The 21,475-nt window shown below is 42.0% G+C and overlaps 2 protein-coding genes across 5 annotated transcripts in view; both read left to right on the top strand.

Moving 5' to 3' along the window:
* The first annotated feature begins 40 nt into the window (after positions 1–40).
* plbd2 (phospholipase B domain containing 2) lies at positions 41–10,971 on the top strand. Its single transcript, XM_035736222.2, has 12 exons — positions 41–246; positions 1,478–1,571; positions 1,665–1,823; positions 1,985–2,085; positions 2,280–2,494; positions 2,686–2,780; positions 2,858–3,018; positions 4,799–4,894; positions 4,984–5,055; positions 5,222–5,374; positions 9,931–10,093; positions 10,223–10,971. Exons 1-12 carry the CDS (start codon positions 41–43, stop codon positions 10,391–10,393), a joined length of 1,686 nt encoding a protein of 561 aa, XP_035592115.1. The 3' UTR covers positions 10,394–10,971.
* A 5,522-nt stretch (positions 10,972–16,493) lies between these two features.
* The window catches only part of morc2 (MORC family CW-type zinc finger 2), a 30,064-nt gene continuing 25,082 nt past the window's right edge, over positions 16,494–21,475 (top strand). For 2 of the 4 annotated variants that reach the window (XM_052478871.1, XM_052478874.1), the window contains exons 1-7: positions 16,494–16,671; positions 17,348–17,516; positions 19,276–19,329; positions 19,626–19,660; positions 20,829–20,897; positions 21,035–21,125; positions 21,319–21,427. In XM_052478871.1, the coding sequence (XP_052334831.1) occupies positions 17,449–17,516; positions 19,276–19,329; positions 19,626–19,660; positions 20,829–20,897; positions 21,035–21,125; positions 21,319–21,427 (426 nt within the window). In that variant the 5' untranslated portion in view covers positions 16,494–16,671; positions 17,348–17,448. Of the gene's footprint in view, positions 16,672–17,123; positions 17,206–17,347; positions 17,517–19,275; positions 19,330–19,625; positions 19,661–20,828; positions 20,898–21,034; positions 21,126–21,318; positions 21,428–21,475 lie in introns of all 4 variants that reach the window. The other 2 variants (XM_052478873.1, XM_052478872.1) reach the window with 2 other exon arrangements.

Here is a 21,475-nt window from a genome sequence, read left to right on the forward strand (position 1 = left end):
AATTCCTTCATCTTTGGTCACATGAACTATATTGCTAAAAATGGCTGACAGGCGCACACAGATGTCAGTAACAACAGAGAAGATGTTTATGTTTTCTTGTGTTTTTTATTTATCATGGACGTCTGTTCGGGCCGAGATTCATTCTGCAGTTCTCGATAAACAAACTGGCCAGCTGTCCTTGGAGGAGGGGTTCCGAGACGACTATGTAGCCTGGGCGAACTTTACCGACGACATCAAGAACTCGGGGTAAATTCAGTCATCTGATGTAGCTGTATCTCTGGGCTAGGGCATTACCGAGTTCCTCCGCTAACGCGCACCAACTCCCTGGACCAGAGCTAATCTAGGTTCATAGACGATGTAGGAATAAAAATATGCGTTTGTGTAAACAGCGAGTAACCACAACATCTGAATAAATCTAGACAATAACGTTGGATTGATTATTGGGGTATGGCAGGCGATGTTGTCCCCATGTTGCGGAATAAAGAGATGTGAAAGTCTAGGTTTGAAATAAAATGTAACCAATTACTGTTCCAAATTCTAATATGAACAGAACATTTTTAAATCTACAAGGGCCTCATTTATAAACGGTGCGTAAATTTCACCCGAGATTTGTTCAGAAATACTGAGATGTATAAACTTGGCGCACGCCATATATACGCATCAGACCTGTCATAAAAATGTATGCATACCTGAACGAGGATTAACGCCCTACAGTCACTTGTTATGCTTACAATAACACCCTTTATTTGCGGTATAGTTTGGTACGATTCATGCAAAAGACGAGTTGTTAGATATTTACTTAACAATATATATTATTGAGTTTCTATGTCCTGCCCTGGAGCCTGGACTCAGACAAGACGTAACATAGTAAATGTAAATCCGGTACACTGAAATTGGTGTGGTTCCATAAGGCAAAAACGAAAGTATGGTGGATGAGTGGGCGTATAACGTGAACGTCTGGCTACCAAAAGGTTGAGAGTTACTACTTTTTACCTACTTTACAACTACTTAGCATGTTCGCTAACTCTTCCCTAACCTTAACTTTTCGCTAACCCTTCTGGGAAGAAGGCCTATGCTCCAGTTTTTGGAAAATTCGCTCAGCACTCCAGTCAAATTGGTCATGCTCCACTCAGCTCACATACTCTGGTTGGAAGGATGTTTAATCTTTAGCAGTAATTTATGCTGTATCTGGAAAATGATTTGTCAATTTCTGAAATAAAAAGCATACATTTTTTTGCATGAACTTTTCCCCCAACTTAAATGTGATGGACTGCAAGGGAATTCTGAAACGTAGGGCAGGCTACAAAAAAATATGGAATTACAGTAGCTTACTAAGGCCTACTTCAATGTAAAAATGACTGTATACCAGTATTATAAGCCACAATGCCTATGACAGTCCAAAACAACCATTCGGAGTTGAACTCCTCACCCAAACAAATTTGATCATGATGTATTTACTATGTGTTCTCTCCCTTAGCTGGGGATATCTGGAAGTGACCACTAGCGGACGCTATAATGATAGTATCCAGGCGTATGCTTCCGGGGCCGTTGAGGCTGCAGTCACCTCCCAGGTAAGTTAGAGACCATCTGCCCCAACCCCTAAACTAAAACCATATCCTGCTGGGGCAGTGGAGTCAATCTATAGCTGATTGTGTTTGTCTCAGCTGATCTATAAGCACTGGATGAACACTCTTATGGGGTACTGCGGTCCGTTTACCTTCGAGTCGGGATTCTGCCAGAGACTGAAGGATTACATCACTTCCAACCTGCAATGGGTCAGACAGCAGATAGAGGAGCATCCACACTGTCCCTACTGGCACCAGGTACTGGCTGGGTCTGGGTCAGCCAGCATGCTAAATTATGAAGTGTCTGCGCCTTTTCTCTGTGTCTAAACAGTAAAGAATTATTGCTAGTGGCTCATTCAGTACACATTTGGGATCTAAGAACATCTTAGAGCATATTTTTCATTTAGACTTTCTCTCAGGTGCGGTTGGCGTTGCTGCAGCTGAAAGGTCTGGAGGACGGTTACAATGATCAGCTGTCATTTCCCAGTGGCCCTTTCACTCTCAACCCCTTCGGCTTCCTGTAAGTGTGGTCTGTGATTGGTGGATTTGAGTTCACCCCATTAGTGACAGTCTCTGTAAGCGCCCTTGATTTAACGCGGAGTACCCATCTCCGGAGCAATGTAAATGGTTCCAATGGGGTGAGCTAAATGAAGTGTGGCCAATCATGCCTTCATCACAGCTCTGACAACCCTCAATTTTTATGTGGCTATTCAGACTTTTCCAGATGGGAGGAGACCTAGAGGATCTTGAAGGGGCCCTAAACAAATCCAGCCATTCACGGACTCTGGGCTCCGGCTCTTGCTCCGCCCTCATCAAGCTGTTGCCTGGCAACAAGGATCTACTGGTGTCTCATGATACCTGGAACATCTACCAGGCCATGCTGCGCATCCTAAAAAAGTACCAGTTTGCCTACCGTGTCTCTCCTACAGGTAACCCTAACCCCTAAACCTCTCATAAGGATAACTTAACTCTCAACGTCCCCCCTTTCCCCCTAACATATACACTCTTCATGAAACACTCCTTGTAACTCTGCATCTGAACACTGGGAAAGTCCAAACATGAGTTATGTGGTTCAGAGTTCTATATTTTGAGTTTGATTTCTGTGTTCTGTTGTTCTCAGACAGTGATATGATCCCTGGTGGAACCCAGGCGTTCTCTTCCTACCCAGGCTCCATCTTCTCTGGAGATGACTTCTACATCCTTAGCACTGGGCTGGTGAGAGCTGTGTGTAATATGTGTGGACATAGCATATACAATGTGTGTAGTCTTTTTATTTTAAAGATGTCCCTCAGGTTACTCTGGAGACCACCATTGGCAACAGTAACCCTGCCCTCTGGAAGTTTGTTCAACCAACCGGAGCAGTGATGGAGTGGCTGAGAAACATCGTAGCCAATCGGCTGGCTACAACTGGCAAGGCGTGGGCAGAGATTTTCAGCAAACACAACAGCGGAACGTAAGTCTCTGTGGTCCCTCTGGTTGACATTTCCCCTTTTTCCTATAGATGTCCACCATGTAGGTTATCTTTCCGGTTCGGTCAGGCTGGAGCTCTGCAAACCAACTCTTGTACAGGCTTTTGAACTATCCATTTAAAGGAAACTAGGAGAGGAAGAGTGAAGGGAACTAAAACTATAATCGAGTTTACAAAACATCACATTAAATATCATGAGTGGGGGGAGGACAGAGTCAGCAGTTAAGTCAGCTGATAAAGTAGTGTCTCTAAAGTGCTGAGTTGTCTTTTATGACACACACTTCAGGCAGGACTGGGACTTATCAGTAATGCCCACTCAGGCCAAAGTCCCCTGAGGTCAAAAGTGACACACTCATGTTGTTTTGTATGGTTACATTTATCTGTCTTCTGCAGCTTTTTTGTTTATTTCTCTAGCTTATCTCTATCAGTGGAAGCTAGTGGGAGGAGCTATATACTTTAACCTCATAGTCCGCCCCATCCCGCATGCGGTCGCGTTACTACAGCCTCAAGCTCATTACCATAACGCAACGTTAGCGATTTCTAAAAATCGCAAATGAAATGAAATAAATATGCCTGCTCTCAAGCGTATCCTTTTCTTAACAATCCTGTCGTCTCAGATTTTCAAAATATGCTTTAGAACCAGAGAAAATCAATAATTTGTGTAAGAGTGGTGATAGCTAGCTTAGCATTTAGCGTTAGCATTTAGCACGCAACATATTCACAAAAATCAGCAAAGGGATCAAATAAAATAATTTACCTTTGAAGAACTTCAGATGTTTCAATGAGGAGACTCTCAGTTACATAGCAGATGTCCAGTTTTTCCTGAAAGATTCTTGTGTAGGACACAACGTTCCGTTTTGTTACTATGCATTTGGCTACCGAAACTAACCGAAAATTCAGTCACCTACACATCGAACTTTTTTCCGAATTAACTCCATAATATCGACTGAAACATGGAAAACGTTGTTTGAATCAATCCTCAAGGTGTTTTGTCATATCTCTTCATTGAAATGCCGTCCCTGGAAGCCTGCATTCTTCTCTGATTCGGATGGAAAAATACTGGTAGCTGACTTTTGCGCACCAATTTCCACGCAGACACCGTGCTGGACACTTGGCAATTGTAGTCTCTTATGGTCAATCTTCCAATGATAGGCCTACAAATACGTCATAATGCTGCAGACACCTTGGGGAAACGATAGAAAGTGTCCGTTCATTCCTGTCGCATTCACAGCCATATAAGGCGATCATGGAAAACGTAGCTTCAGAAATCCTGTTCATTTCCTGGGCGCTCAAACATCTTGGTTTTGCCTGAAGCTTTTGTTCAACGGCACTCACAGTGAAAATCTTTGCAGTTCTGGAAACGTCAGTGTGTCTTCTTTCCAAAACTTTCAATTCCAAGCATAGTCGAGCATCTTTTCGTGACAAAATATTGCGCTTAAAACGGGCACGTCTTTTTATCCAAAAATGAAATAATGCCCCAGGTTAATGGCTGGAATAGAATGGAATCCAACATGTGGTTTCCATATGTTTGATACCGTTTCCATTTATTCCATTCCCGGCATTACAACGAGCCGTCCGCCTATAGCTCCTTCCACCAGTCTTCTCTGATCTCTAGAATATCTACCAAGTGTCTTATCAGCCTCAGTTACGCAGCACAGTGGAACCTGAGAGTGACTAATGTATCATAGTCATTAATTACTCAGCCTCTAAACATACCACATAGTGTCTACCTTTTAAAGTTAATGTATTCCCTCGTGTGTGTTAGGTATAATAACCAGTGGATGATAGTGGACTACAGGCATTTCACTCCAGGGATGACAGAGACTAAGGAGCAGCTGTTTACTGTGCTGGAGCAGATCCCGTAAGACAGGCAACACACATACACATTTTGAGAAATGGGCTGGTTATTTATCAGTAACATTAATAGGTGTGTGTGGTTCTGTTCTGTAGTGGGCTAGTTGTTCACTCTGATAAAACCCAGGAATTGCTGCAGAATGGCTACTGGTCTAGTTACAACATCCCGTAAGTACCAATAACATCAAACTACCACACACTAGTAATGACTATATAATTAATCAAAAGAGGAGTTGACTGTGTCGGTCTTGCAGGTGTTGGAGAGGATGGTTATAATTTGTTCAGCTTTAACGTGTATATGTGTGACGCACACTCTCGCTTTGTGTTTGTGTAGGTACTATGAGGAGGTGTTTAATGCCAGCGGCTGTAGAGAACTGGTAGAGCAGTTTGGTCCATGGTTTTCTCTGGACATGAATCCTCGAGCCCAGATCTTCAGAAGGAACCAATCACACGTCACAGACATGGACTCCATGGTCCGCCTCATGAGGTACACGCCTCCATTCAGAGGCTTCAATCCAAATGTGTCACAGGAGGGAGATGGACAGACCTGCTTTTTTTTTAATACACGGTCATTTCCATGTAAAAGGACCCATGAGCACCAATGTGAAGTTTATAGGAACATGTCAAAAGTGTTTTTAATTTTAATTAAGGCATACATTTGGAATAAGCAAAGGCTTTGATAAGTGGTCAAACAGGTCCAAATCAAAGTTTATTTGTTACGTGGCCGAATACAACAGGTGTAGTAGACCTTACAGTGAAATGCTTACTTACAGGCTCTAACCAATAGTGCAAAAAAAGGTATTAGGTGAACAATAGGTAGGTAAAGAAATAAAACAACAGTAAAAAGACAGGCTATATACAGTAGCAAGGCTACATACAGACACCGGTTAGTCAGGCTGATTGAGGTAGTATGTACATGTAGATATGGTTAAAGGGACTACGCATATATGATGAACAGAGAGTAGCAGTAGCGTAAAAGAGGGGTTGGCGGGTGGTGGGTGGGACACAATGCAGATAGCCCGGTTAGCCAATGTGCGGGAGCACTGGTTGGTTGGCCCAATTGAGGTAGAATGTACATGAATGTATAGTTAGTGACAATGCATATATGATAAACAGAGAGTAGCAGCAGCGCAAAAAGAGGGGTTGGGCGGAGGCACACAATGCAAATAGTCCGGTTAGCCATTTGATTACCTGTTCAGGAGATAGATATGAATGTACTTTGGTGTGAAAAGTGCAAATCAATCCCAGAACAACAGCAAACAACCTTGTGAAGATGCTGGAGGAAACGGGTACAAAAGTATCTATATCCACAGTAAAAAGAGTCCTATATCGACATAACCTGAAAGACCGCTTAGCAAGGAAGAAGCCACTGCTCCACAACCATCATAAAAAAGCCAGACTACGGTTTGCAACTGCACATGGGGACAAAGATCATACTTTTTGGAGAAATGTCCTCTGGTTTGATGAAACAAAAATAGACCTGTTTGGCCATAATGATCATCATTAAATTAGGAGGGGAAAGGGGGAGGCTTGCAAGCCGAAGAACACCATCCCAACCGTGAAGCACGGGGGTGGCAGCATCATGTTGTGGGGGTGCTTTGCTGCAGGAGGGACTGGTGCACTTTACAAAATAGATGGCATCATGAGGAATTGAAAATTATGTGGATATATTGAAGCAACATCTCAAGAGACATCAGTCAGGATGTTAAAGTTTGGTCGCAAATGGGTCTTCCAAATGGACAATGACCCCAAGCATACTTCCAAAGTTGTGGCAAAATGGCTTAAGGACAACAAAGTCAAGGTGGCCAGAATTGAAAAAGTGTGTTGCGAACTAGGAGGCCAACAAACCTGACTCAGTTCCACCAGCTCTTGGGAATGGGCCAAAATTCACCCAACTTATTGTGGGAAGCTTGTGGAAGGCTTTCTGAAACGTTTAACCCAAGTTAAACCATTTAAAGGCAATGCTACCAAATACTAATTGAGTGTATGTAAACTTCTGACCCAGTGGGAATGTGATGAAAGAAATGAAAGCTGAAACAAATCATTCTCTACTATTATTCTAACATTTCACATTCTTAAAATAAAGTGGTGATCCTAACTGACCTAAGACAGGGAATATTTACTTGGATCAAATGTCAGGAATTGTGAAAAACTGAGTTGAAATGTATTTGGCTAAGGCGTATGTAAACTTCTGACTTAAACTGTCGATTATATATATTTTTTAAAGTGTTGAACATCTAAAATATTTTCAGAAAATAAAGCTCTAGCACCAAGAAGATAAGACTTTTAATTTATTTTACCTTTATTTAACTAGGCAAGTCAGTTGTCTTTAGAGAGTTGAAAACAGCAGGTCTGGGACAGGTAGCACATCCGGTGAACAGATCAGGGTTCCATAGGTGCAGGCAGAACAGTTGAAACTGGAGCAGCAGCACGGCCAGGTGGACTGGGGACAGAAAGGAGTCATCAGGCCAGGTTGTCCTGAGGCATGGTCCTAGGGCTCAGGTCCTCCGAGAGAGAATTAGAGAGCATACTTAAATTCACACAGGACACCAGATAAGACAGGAGAAATACTCCAGATATAAGAGACTGACCCTAGCCCCCTGACACAAACTACTGCAGCATAAATACTGGAGGGTGAGACAGGAGGGGTCGGGAGACACTGGCCCTGTCCGACGATACCCCCGGACAGGACCAAATCGGCAGGATATGTCCATTGCTCGTGTTTCTTGGCCCAAGCAAGTCTGGAGCTAGGGGAGTTAGAGCCCTGTCTAGGCAGGATATAACCCCACCCACTTTTCCAAAGCACAGCCCCCACACCACTAGCGGGATATCTTCAACCACCAACACACTACCATAAGACAAGGCTGAGTATACATGGGGCCAAAGGTGTAACGTTAACTTACACAGCGACTTAACTTTGGTAAAACTTGTTCAGGAAACCTAAACTCGATTCTGAACCTTAAAACTTACTTCAAATGTGATGCTTTCGCCAATCGCGAAAAGAGCTTGTGGAGCTGTGGAAATATTCTCTCTTCTTCTGTCTGTTATTCTTCTTTTTTTATCTCGCAACCAACGTTAATATTCTCTCTTCCCTGTCCTCGATTTGAAAAGGTCAAAATAAATGCTTCTTTCAATGAGGTGAAATGAGATATCAATCAGCATCAAACTGCCAGTAGCAAATTCAATTTTGGTAGATGTGTGTTGTGCTGTACATTGATGTCTCCAAACTTGTGAAACGTAGACGTATATGATTGGTTCAGATTTGGTCTGGACTAGAGGTCGACCGATTATGATTTTTTTCAACGCTGATACCGATTAATCGGCCGATTAAATTTGTTTTTTTAAACAATTTCAATTTAAAAAACATGTATTTATTTGTAATAATAATGACAATTGCAACAATACTGAATGAACATTTATTTTAACTTAATATAATACATCAATGAAATAATGAAATATATTTGGTTTAAATAATGCAAAAACACAACGTTGGAGAAGAAAGTAAAAGTGCAATATGTGCTATGTAACGTTTCAGTTCCATGCTCAGAACATATGAAAGCTGGTGGTTCCTTTTAACATGAGTCTTCAATATTCCCAGGTAAGTTTTAGGTTGTAGTTATTATAGGAATTACAGGACTATTTCCCTCTATACCATTTGTATTTCATTAACATTTGACTATTGGATGTTCTTATAGGCACTTTAGTATTGCCAGTGTAACAGTATAGCTTCCGTCCCTCTCCTCGCTCCTCCCTGGGCTCGAACCAGCAACACAACGACAACAGCCACCATCGAAGCAGCGTTACCCATGCAGAGCAAGGGAAACAACCACTGCAAGGCTCAGAGCGAGTGACGTTTGAAACGCTATTAGCGTGCGCTAACTAGCTAGCCATTTCACTTCGGTTACACCAGCCTCATCTCGGAAATTGATCGGCTTGAAGTCAAACAGCGCAATGCTTGACGCACAACGAAGAGCTGCTGGCAAAACGCACAAAAGTGCTGTTCAAATTAATGTTTACGCGCATGCTTCTACCTAGAGTGTTTTTTATAAAGTAAGTTTAATGCTAGCTAGCAACTTACCTTGGTTTACTACATTCACGTAACATGCAGTCTCCTTGTGGAGTGCACTGAGAGAGAGGCAGGTCGTTATTGCGTTGGACTAGTTAACTGTATGGTTGCAAGATTGGATCCCCCGAGCTGACAAGGTGAAAATCTGTCTTTCTGCCCCTGAACGAGGCAGTTAACCCACCGTTCCTAGGCAGTCATTGAAAATAAGAATATGTTCTTAACTGACTTGCCTAGTTAAATAAAGCTATTACATTTTTTTAAATATAATTTTTAAAAATACCGATTTCCGATTATGAAAACTTGAAATTGGCACTAATTAAATCGGCCATTCCAATTAAATCGGTCGACCTCTAGTCTGGACCATCCAAATTTTGTCTTGTTTGGGGCAGAGCTCATTAAAATAATAGCCACTGTGTAGAATAATACCCAAATATGCAAACATGGATATTGCATACTTATACCTTTTTTGTACCTATTTAGAATCACCATGAAGAGAATTACATTCATAGTTATGCATTTCTTTGTAGTACACATCAGGAACCCATGATTCCGTTACTGCAATTCCGTTGCCAGGTGTAAAATCCACTTCACTTACTGTAGTTCAATATCCAAGAGATTTTCTCAATGTGTCATGTCATAGCTGACACCCCATTTGTTCTGCAGACATTGTTGAATCTTAATTCAGATCAGGTATTTAAGAGTTTTTGGAATATTTGGACACAAACTGAGGAAGATGTTTCCAAACTTTGCATCTGTACAGTTCTTCCAGTAAATGTTTTGTAAAATGTTCAGTGTAAATGGTTAAAAGTAGTGCTTGTGCAGAGTTATGTTTTGTTTGGCATACCTTTTTAAGTGAAAAATCGGAGTCTCAGCTGAATTCCGTTACTGTGGAATTGTCCACACCTGACCTGTATACGAGTACCCCTACTGACATTTTAGCCTATGTATAAAAATATCCCTTCCCGCTCTCTGTGTAGGTATAATAACTTTAAAGAGGACCCATTGTCACGGTGCGAGGGCTGCGACCCGCCTGCTAACGGGGAGAACACCATCTCGGCCCGCTCCGACCTGAACCAGGCTAATGGGACATATCCCTTTGGAGCGCTGAAGCAGAGACCACATGGTGGAACGGATATGAAGGTAAGGCTGTACTCCCTCTACTTTTGTCTTGCTCCTCCATCTATCTAAGTATGAATTAGGTGAGCTGTAATGTCATGCCTCCTGTGGGTATCACTAATTGGCTGTGTGCGTACCATTCCTTGTGTGTAGGTGACGTCTTATGAGATGTGGCGTGAGTTTGGGTTCTTGGCAGCGAGTGGACCCACGTGGGACCAGGTACCTGCTTTCCAGTGGAGTTCCTCTCCCTACTCAGACCTGATGCACATGGGACACCCCGACACCTGGGCTTTCACACCTATACATGTCACCTGGTCTACCTAACCCGTAACCTTTTAAATTAACCCTACACGCACACAGTGTAAGAAAATAAACTGAGGGGTGCTGGATTTCATTTGAAAAGGGGAAATGATTACAAATGTAATGCAAATGGATATACAGTACAACAGTAAGCATATGTTTACTGCACTGCTGTTTGAGATAAGGGAATGTGTTTTAACAGTTTAAAAAACAAAATAATTTTTGCTCATACTGGCTGTCTCATATTGAATGTAATGTGAGATGGTATAACTCTGTTTGAAATGAGACTTCCACTATTGACAATATTGAGGTAGGAAATTGTACCTCTTAGATGCACAAAAAAATACTTTGTTTGGGCAATATAGAATGATTTTTGTTTTCCATTTTTAAATCTGTTTTCAATTTGAATTCTAAAGTATTCTACCATTTGATTCATGCTGCTAAGGCACTGGTCAATTCATTTAATTCATATCAACGCTATTAAGACCGTAATCAGATCAAAATAGGTATTACATTTCTCATTTGACAGGAAAAGGCTTGAATGTGTCCAGTTTTTTATTCAAATTGTCGATGGTTGTCATTAAATGAGTTTTGAACTTCAATTGTGTGCTGTAGCTTATTCATAAATACAAAGCTGGCATACTGACTTTTGTTGTCTGACACTGTTCTATCAGATGGCACAGACTTTCTGAAGCCTACCTGAAAGCAAAAGAGAAACATTCTTTTCTCACCACTTTTTCATAGCAGGACTTTTTCGTAGCAGGTTAGAAGACAGGTTGTTAGGAAAAGGGTTCTAGTTAGAGTTAGCGAAAATGCTCTCCTAACCTGCTACGAAAATCACTTTGTATCAAAGTAATGTGAAAAGTGTCCTGAAAGCAAAACAATTGACTGATAAAAAGGGATATAAGGTCATCACACCTTTTTAGATCCAATGACAATGCAGGTGGCTCTGCTTTCACCAATCAACTGTTTATCTGAGTTTGATCTTTCTGATTCCTCTGCCTTTCAATTCAATGGTCATAAATATTCCTGCATAAACTGAGTTTGAAATGTAACTACCAGTAACTGTTGCTAGTTTTCTCATATGAACTGCTTACTTCAGATGTAGCTAGTTTAGAGCTGGATGGTCATGATTTAGTTTGCAATTGTATCAAAGCATGCTTGCTAGCTGGTTGACTTCGGATCCGAGTTAGCTGGAGAGCTAGATAGTATGGGGATGTGTGGCTAGCTAGGTGCTGCACTTTTGATATCAAGAAACACAGATACGGAAGTTGTACTTTGACTGGTAAATTCTGTTGTCTGTCTTAACCTTGACAACATGGCAAGCAATGTGCGGTAGTATTGCAGAGAACAGCTCAAGGCTTGATGTTGGACTAAACCACGTCATCCCTGTGGACCTCTCTCCAAATCACATGGCGAATGCAATGCTCTTGTGGTTTATTTGTCTGAATTCTGTATAGCCGTCAGTTTTTATAGCAGCAATCTGTTGTATTACAGGTGTGTGTGTATTGTATTACAGGTGTGTCATGGGTTCCTGGTAGTCTGTCTGATTCATGCATCTTGGGCATGCAGGTCAAAACATTCCCTGTTGGGGTAGCAGACTGCAGACTACTGTAGATTAACAGGAAAATGGAAATGCATATTTTCTTTCAAAGGACTGGAACCACTTCCTGGCCTCATTGGCCCACAAGTTCTGTGCGAGAGCCAATGTCACAGTAATGGAGATGGTCTCCTCTCCTCCATTCAGGTAGAACAGCATTGCCTAATTTCACCCAGAGCCCTCAAGCCATCACCCATTTTGTTCCTGTGGGTGCCGCTGGCTATAAAGGAGAGCTCAGACATCCAATTCCTGAGCAACCTCCACCTCCATGCAATGGTATTGGCAAGTTTAACAGCTAATGTTGCACATTTCATGCTATTGTTAATTGGTTTAATATGAAACCATTCTTTATAATACATAAATGAGATGTCCAGTTTTGTCAAGCTGAAATAACTAGCAGCAATACAACTTGACAATTACCTGAGGTAAAGAGGCTGAAATGTGACGCAGGTGTTCTCTCCATCTGTGTGGGGCAACTTGCACACTTGCCTTACTGTCAGCGCACATACACATTCTACTTCCGATACTGTGAGTGATACACACATACTTAGTCTTACATACACTGATTCATTCACCTGTTGCATACAACTCTGTAGAGTGCCTGGATAGCACTTCTGCCATCTCTCCTCTGGTGTGTCTGTACGTAGTCTACATTCTCTAAAACGTGTCTGTCTATGTATGTCCAGACTGCCACCTGTGTGCCCTGCCAATGAAGGGGACATCCTCCCGTCAGAGCGGTTGCATAGGAGACAAGCAGCCAAAATCCCTGTTAGTCTACAGTACACACCTGATCTGATCCTACACTCACCATCATGCTAACGCAGGTACACATACACACAACGGTCATGACCCCTCGCTCTCAAAGCTCTATTGACACACCCACAAGTCACAACCTACTCACCACCATGCATAGCGAGAGGGATAACTGGGCCCAAAATCTTTCTCCAGCAAGTGTTTTTTTTTCCCTCTTCTCTTTTTTTGCTCACCAAGCAAGGAGTTTTTGGAGGTCAACAAGTGTTGAGGCTTATTTGATTGAATAGAAGTTTCGTAATGCTTAGGTTGTTACGAGTGAATAGATTTAAGTAGGATGTGACATACTGGCAACTTTAAGAAAAAACACTATCAGAGATGTGCCTGTTGTTCATGCATATCTACCCTCTCATTGGCTAGAATGGTCCCACCTGATCTTGCCTCCTGACTGCCTTCCATTTTTGAAGACATTTATTTTCATTGTTAGAGCAGCCATTTGAGCATCTGGTCAATTTAATGGATACTCTGTTAGTACCCAGCAGAGAAGGAAGGAAGAAAATAGGGAGGATGGTTGGGCTGAAGGACTCTTTCCGAGTCTGCTTCTGTTGTTGATCAGTTTGATGGAGTGTCTCATTAAACTGCTTGCCTGCTGTTGTTAATCTTAACCCTTGCCCTGTCCACAAACAGTGCCCTCATACTTTTGACTTTCTACACTTCTCTGATGGGTGACGTAAACATGAATAAATATTTCAATTTTACAACATCTAAGGTGTCTATTATTCCTCTCAGGCCTCTAGGCACTTCCATCGATCTGAGCCGCCTGCTGTTCATCCCAGTCCAGCTCCTCTCTCTGCAGCCACCACAGTGGTGGAGCATCTTTCCCACCACCGTCAAGAAAAGTGGAGTCGCTACCCATCTTCTGCCACAGGCTGAAAATCCATCTCGTCATGCTGCACCTTGGCTCCCGTACTGCCTTCCCTAGCTTATCACTTCTCCTACAAAGATCACTTGTGGTGGGCACTAAATTCACACAATCATAGATAAAACTTGTGTTGAATCTTGCACAGTTTACTCAGCCTGCTGCTGCTAAATGCATGTTGGGAAAACATTGCCTATTGCCTTGGGAAAGTGAACTGAGCAGTCACACAAGTTGAGCCTGCTCCGAGGTTGGCGATTTGTTATTTTTTAAGTGAAAAAACTGCAATGAATTCCAGTAGACAAACTGATATTTATGGTACCTCTCCATTGTTTAAGTGAAAGACAGACAATTTATGGCATTTATTGCAGTCATGGAAGTTGAGCCTGCTCTGAGAATTGTTTAACTGATTTTTAAAAAAGACCAAAAATTCCATGACTGATCTTTTACATTCCTCCCCTATAGGTGAAAGGCAGACAAAGTATGTCCCTACTGATGGTTATGTTAATCCCTAGAGGTGAACCATTCTTTTCACCCTAGCTCTTCAAATGGTAGTCATATAACAAAGGACCGTTGGGAGTTGACAATTTACATTTTCCAGTAGCCTACTTAAAATAGACAGTTGTGCAAAGATATAGGTGTAATGCTCACCTCAAAAAAGTAAATAACTTACAAGCACACATGGTTAAACTAATTATTGTATCAAGCAAGGACATTTCAGAATTTGCCTGAGTGACAATCAACATGGCTGTCTAGTAACTAACAACACACACACTGACAAAACACACAGCTAAAACACTTCATTTCACCTAGGTCCTAAATGAACAGGCAAAATGATTCAAACAATGGAATATTATTGAAACAAGTGAAAGCCTGTTCCATTATTAGTACAATTTCTGGGAATTCTTTACTGGTCTATAAACCGTTAGCTAACAGTTGCTAGTGCAACAAACTTACCATGGGAAAAATAGAGAAAAGGCCAAACGAAAGATAAACGTTTAGTTTTGGCTACAAACAGAGTCGAAATTGAGAGCTAGCCTCGGACTATGGTAGAGCAGCATAATGGGCTCCCTGAATTCCTCAGCTACCTAGCTAGCTAGTAGGCTTCATTATGTATATTAAAATAGTAATATTCAACAATAACTTACTATTTCCCCCCCCAATTTCGATATTGTCTTATTGCTGCAACTCCCCAACGGGCTTGGGAGGCAAAGGTTGAGTCATGCGTCCTCCGAAACATGACCCGCCAAACCGCGCTTCTTAACACCCGCCCGCTTAACCCGGAAGCCAGCCTCACCAATGTGGAAACACGGTTCACCTGATAACCAAGGTCAGCCTGCAGGCGCCCTGCCCGCCACAAGGAGTCGCTAGAGCGTGATGAGCCAAGTAAAGCCCCCCCGGCCAAACTCTCCCCTAACCCGGACGACGCTGGGCCAATTGTGCGCCGCCCTATGGGACTCCCGATCACGGCCGGGTGTGATATAGCCTGGGATCGAATCCGGGTCTGTAGTGACTTTAGCTACTATCACACAGCTTGGACAACCATGAATACCCCACAAGACATGCCACCAAAGGTCTCTTCACAGTCCCTGAGTCCAGAAGAGACTATGGGAGAAGCACAGTACAACATAGAGCAATTACTACAGGGAACTCTATTCCACATCAGGTAACTGATGCAGTAGAATCAGATTTTAAAAAACAGCTAAAAATACACCTTATGGAACAGCAGGGACTGTGAAGAGACACACACAAAAGGTACAGACATAAGCTAGCACATGCACTCTACACACATGTACAATCTAATATTCTAGTATGGTTGTATTATACATTTTGTATTGTAGAGATCTAGTGGTGTAATGTTATATGATGTACTTTTTTATATTTTGTTTTATATTTAATGTAAGTGCCTTAATATGTTTGGACCCAAGGAAGAGTAGCTGCTGCCAATGAGAATCCCTAATGAATACAAATATTGACGACGTCCGTCCTCGCTCGCTCATTAATGTCTTCATCGAAATATTGGCTCTTATTCGCTCGTCGTCCCCTTATGCCATAGTTTGTACATCTCAATCGTCAGTAGAAACCACATTGGTTTAAGCTAGTATCAGCCATATCAGCTGTTTTTTTAAGGCAGTAAATTAGGCTGAATTAATTGTTTTGCTGCTAGGCAAGGCTCAGCTAATAGCCAGGTGTAGCAGTTGTAAGGATTCACTGAAAAGCAAGCTCCGGTTTTTGGACTTTATATAGGCCCTAACAGTTTGTGGGCATCGTTTGTCACCGTTATGGTGCAATTCATGTGTTGTGTAGTGGCTTTGCTGGCATGAATGTAATTTTTTTGTTAATTTGCCCCACCAAGAAATGCATGATAAAATCGTCACTGCACGCTGCACGAGGCAAATAGTTGTCACACCAGATACTGACTGATTTTATGATCCATGGGGGCTACCTTTTCTTCTAAGGTATCATGTGAAATCCATAGATTAGGGCCTAATGAATTGATTTATTTCCTTTTATGAACTGTGACTCGGCAAAATCTTTGAAATTGTTGCGTTTATATTTTTGTTCAGTATAGTTACGACTTGTACAAAAACGTTTACCTGACCAGTAGTTTAGAGGGTAGAGTAGGAAACTATGGAACATGCAGGTAGTTGACGAGTAATTCACCGTTTTCCGGCACAATTTGTTGAAAGCGCCAATGCCTTCTGAAAGCCTCGTTTTTCAACCCTTTTTCCCATCAATACTAAAAACCGGAAACAATAATCACCGCAATTTGACCCCTGTGCAAGTAGCACGAAGATGGACAAATCGGAGTAATGTAAATAAATCAGATATGTTCCTATTGGTGTTCTGATGCATGGTAGAGGCGGTCGTACACTTCGGACCCTCCTTTCCGCGAGGGAGGGGAGAAAGGCGAGGAGGTTTTCGCGGCCTGCGGTGTGGTTCTATTTCGGAAATCAGTAGTTATCGCTTCATTCTGAACGGACGGATGTTTTACACGGACCTAAATTCAATTTGAAGCGGCGGGTGCTCTAAACGGTTTGCATATTGGTTAAATATAAATGCTAATATGTTCTTTACATGTGTTTACCCAACTAGCTAGCTACATGGGGATGGGTAACGTTATCAGAGATTGTGGATGTGAGACAGTCAGGATAGGTTACTAGCTACTGTAGTAACTAGCTTGGTCAGTTGACTAACCATTTGTTAAAGCATTGTTGGACATTGCAACTCTCCATCACTGACAATGACCTTGTCTCTTTAATCATCAATACTCGATAATAAAATGACGTCAAGATTTAGCCTAGATGAGTCTTCTGGAATGATCCAAATAAGACTCACGTGGGAGGCCTGTTTGTGCTGTTATCTCGGCGGCTGGTTTGAATGGAGGGATACCTGGCTGATGGTTTATTGTAGAGTGGGAGCAGACAGAGTGTGGAGATAGACTGTGTGATGATAGTAATAAGTGATAACATGTCTTAACCTCCTAGAAAAAAAAACTCCCAACCAATCATGTATTGCCAATCACCACAGGACATATTCTCAAGTTTGAATACTCATACTGTTCAACAGGTATCTCAATGCTTTTCCTTCAGTGGTATTTGTGCTTATTTGCTCTTTATGAAAGCTCATTATATTCCAGGCACCATCATAATGTCTTTGACATCATTCATACTGTTGACCAGTGGCACTGACTGCTGCTGTGATTCTGTAGGTGCATGAAGCTCTTGAATAAAGCTCTTGAAAAGCCTCACCGGACTGAAGGGAAGTCAGAAAGAAGACCAGGAAGAGAACAGGAAATTTTAGCAAGTGGAGATGGCCTACTCTAACTACAGCACACTGAACAGGGCTCAGCTCACCTTCGAGTATCTGCACACCAACTCGTAAGTACCGCCTGGGGTAAATACATAACATAGCTACACACTCCACAAAATCACACTCATGCTACACATCACATGGAGGTCACAAATTGCCATAGGGCAGTGCTCAACTCACAGTGGGAATTCTGTTTTGGGGTGAAAAAATACATCACATGAAAGTGTTTTTCCAATGTACACATTGTAAGAGGAGAGGAATGCCATTGTGTCTGGCAAGTGATAATGATCTACAGATTGGCCACACTATGGAGCAGGATATTTCATGCCTTGGACACTGACTGTCACAAACATGAGTGACTAAAATTGTGCCTTCAGATGTTTTACAAAAGATGGTTGAATAGACTACATAAAAATAAACAATGCTAAAAAGCCTTTTTACAGCAAAATATTGCTGCATCATATGGTTGAAAGACCTTCGTGATCAAAACACAGAGGAGTAGAAAGTCAAATGGTTGCTAATGGTACCTACATAACCAAGTCATTGATGAATCCAGCTGATACAGGACAGCTGTCCACTGTGTCTGAAATGTTGTTACTTCCCTGAAAACACTGCATGAACAACTACTGTTGGACAGTTAAGGGCTCAGAAGGCCAGTGGTATGAGTGATATCTGGACAGGAAAGATGCGCTTTGGACTAGGGCCAAGATGAGATGAGAAAAAGAGACTAACACCATCAAATAGCACAACATAAATAGTTGCTGCAACTTGTAGATCAACACACTCCCCCCTCAAGTCGTGAAGTTATGTCACTGGAGGCTTGAACATATGTTAACATAAAATGGCTATCAATCATACTGCCTGACTATGTAGGACATCACCAGAGAACAACTGTTCATGTTTGATGATGATGCAGGCAATGAGAGAATTTCATTTGAGGAAGCGTAACACCCCTGCCCCTCAACACACATACTGTACTTCATGTGCTGTTGAACTCTGGCAACACATAATCAACACCACATTCATGGGTTTTCAGAGCAAGCAATAATATCCCCACGTGTATTTTATTTATGTTCTCACGTTTGGAGAGGATAGCGATTATAACCCGTATAGCAGGTATAACGAGGTTAGCCTCCTAAAGCCTCTTCTACATTATGCCCATGGTTATACTTCCTTGACTCTTCCCCTCGCCTATGGCAATTCCTCTCAAACAACAAAATGAAAGGATGTGATACCTTCACTGGAATAAATTAATGGGACAGCCGAAAGATGAAGGATACAAACTGCATTCAAACCTGAATTGTTCATCCCTGTTGGCCGACTGAGTCAAAGCCTTGGCATTATTTCTGGGAGCTAGCATGTGTCTTCAGGTCTCAAGCAAGGTTACTCAGTTTATCAGAACACCATTGCTACACAAGCACATTAACATGGGACTCCGGTAGAGAATCTCAAAGAAAAACCCAAATCCACGGAAAAGTATAAACGTTATCCGTGGAACGTCCCAACTCTTGATGTCACCCCATTTGAAGTTAAACATTTAAATGGTTTAGGGTAGGGATGTTCCAAGGATCCCGGATAGCACTAACCATTATGCCATCCGTCAACATTGACCAATGATTCGGCCACACCCCATAACTCACACGATGTTACCCAACCCCCGTCCGGATGATCTCACAGGACCCAAACCCCATGTTAAGCACACGGATGTTTACACTGACTTGCAATTGTGCTTGCTCACATGTACTCTCCTTACCTCAGCAAGCGTTTTGGAAATTTAGCTTTTTAAGACCAGAACTGTAGGTTGATTGGCTGGTTATTTGTTTCCAGGACAACCCATGAGTTCCTGTTTGGAGCTCTGGCTGAGCTGGTGGACAACTCCAGGTACCAACGATGCATTTATCTCTGTTGTTATCCACAATTCTCTGCTTTTCTATCTCTACCCATCCAAAATGTTTGTACGTATGTGGGACATCATCTGTAGGTGTTAGTCAATCACAAGGGGTCAATTGCAGCGAAACAATAGTGAACTGATCCAGGATTAAACCTGTGGGATTTGTACAAGTGTTATTATTCACTGTATTCTGAAATTAAAGGTAAACGCCTAGGAACCATATCTAACCACACTGGTTTTTGTCTGTCTTCCGATTGGTTTGTCACCTGCCAATCATCTCCTACAGGGATGCCAATGCCACCCGGATTGACATCTACACAGGTACACACATGCATACACACAAATATATTGGTTCTCATACACAGGTACATAGACACAAATCTACATACACTGAACAAAAATAAAAGCGCAACATGTAAAGTGTTGGTCCCTTGTTTCATGAGCTGAAATAAAAGATCCCAGAAATGTTCCATATGCACAAACTTGTTTCTCTCAAATTTTGTGCACACATTTGTTTACATTCCTGTTAGTGAGCATTTCTCCTTTGCCAAGATAATCTAGCCACCTGACAGGTGTGGCATGTCAAGAAGCTGATTAAACTGCATGATCATTACACAGGTAGTGGGGACAATAAAAGGCCATTCTAAAATGTGCAGTTTTGGCACACAACGCAATGCCACATGTCTACAGTTTTGAGGGAGTACAATTAACATGCCGACTGCAGGAATGAATGTTAATTTCTCTACCATAAGCCGCCTCCAATGTCCTTTTAGAGAATTTGGCAGTATGTCCAACCGGCCTTTACACCGCAGACCCCATGTATGGCGTTGTGTGGGCGAGTGGTTTGCTGATGTCAATGTTTTGAACAGACTGCCCCATAGTGGTTATGGTATGAGCAGACATAAGCTACGGACAACAAACACAACTGCATTTTATCGATGGCAATTTGAATGCACAGAAGTATCGTGACGAGATCCTGAGGCCCATTTCTTTTAAGGTACAGTATCTGTTACTAACAGATGCATATCTGTAATTCCCAGTCATGGGAAATCCATAGATTAGTGCCTAATGAATGTATTTAAATTTACTTGTTTCATCATATGAAATATAACTCAGATAATCTTGGAAATTGTTGCATGTTGCCTTTATATTTTTTGTTCAGTGTTTATATACGGAAACATTACATTCCTCACCTATAACCCCTCTGACAATACTAAACATACCACACATTGCCTATCAACAATCTAGAATACCTGGAGTGCCAATGATTACCTGACTACGGATTTTAATTATAAGCTACACCCAGACTTTGACTAGTTCTCATTTTAGAAAGTATAGTTTCCGCTATTGAAAAAGCCATTATGTCAGGACTAGTTCTGTGTGTTGGGCTCTCTCTCCCCCTCTTGTATCTAACCTGTGCGTGGCTTTCGATGTCATCCACCTCCTATTCTAACCTGTGTCTAAACTCGCTTCTCCTCATGGCCAACAGAGAAGAAACAAGACTTGCGTGGAGGCTACATGCTATGTTTCTTAGACGACGGCACAGGAATGGACCCCAGTGAGTTCCACTCAAAATATAATGACTAGAGTAGACATGTACAGTAATCGAGTTGATCCATATATCTATTTATAAGCTATAGTAAGCAACAGTCAACCATATATGATGGTTATATTTCCCTCTTATCTCTCTCACAGACGAGGCGACCCATGTGATCCAATTTGGGAAGTCCAGTAAGCGTACACCAGATTCCACTCACATTGGCCAGTACGGGAACGGACTCAAATCGTAGGAAACTCTTTAATCTTCCCTCACAATCAAAAAAGTCAATTTTGCAGACATTTTCATTCAAAGAAACTTACTGTACATACATTTATAGTGTTTTTATGTGAAGCCCGCTGTAATTGAATCTGCAACCTTGGGGTTGCTAGCACCAAGCTCTCACCAAGTGAGCCAAATCATTTGTGTGTGTTTTCTCTAGGGGTTCCATGCGTATTGGGAAAGATTTTATTCTGTTTACCAAGAAGGACAACACACTGTCCTGCCTGTTCCTGTCGAGAACATTCCATGAGGAGGAGGGGCTTGACGAGGTGGGTCAGCTACAGCAGGCACTCTTCCATCCAGCAGACCCAGTGATG

Source organism: Oncorhynchus keta, chromosome 25 (genome assembly GCF_023373465.1).
Source record: "Oncorhynchus keta strain PuntledgeMale-10-30-2019 chromosome 25, Oket_V2, whole genome shotgun sequence".
NCBI classification, from domain to species: Eukaryota; Metazoa; Chordata; class Actinopteri; order Salmoniformes; family Salmonidae; genus Oncorhynchus; species Oncorhynchus keta.

Excerpts from the sequence above, each read along its gene's own strand:
- plbd2 (XM_035736222.2), top strand. The coding sequence starts at position 41 with ATGGCTGACAGGCGCACACAGATGTCAGTAACAACAGAGAAGATGTTT. Across the intron at positions 2,781-2,857 it reads ACATCCTTAGCACTGGGCTG|GTTACTCTGGAGACCACCAT; the intron begins GTGAGAGCTGTG and ends GATGTCCCTCAG. Across the intron at positions 5,375-9,930 it reads TCCATGGTCCGCCTCATGAG|GTATAATAACTTTAAAGAGG; the intron begins GTACACGCCTCC and ends CTCTCTGTGTAG.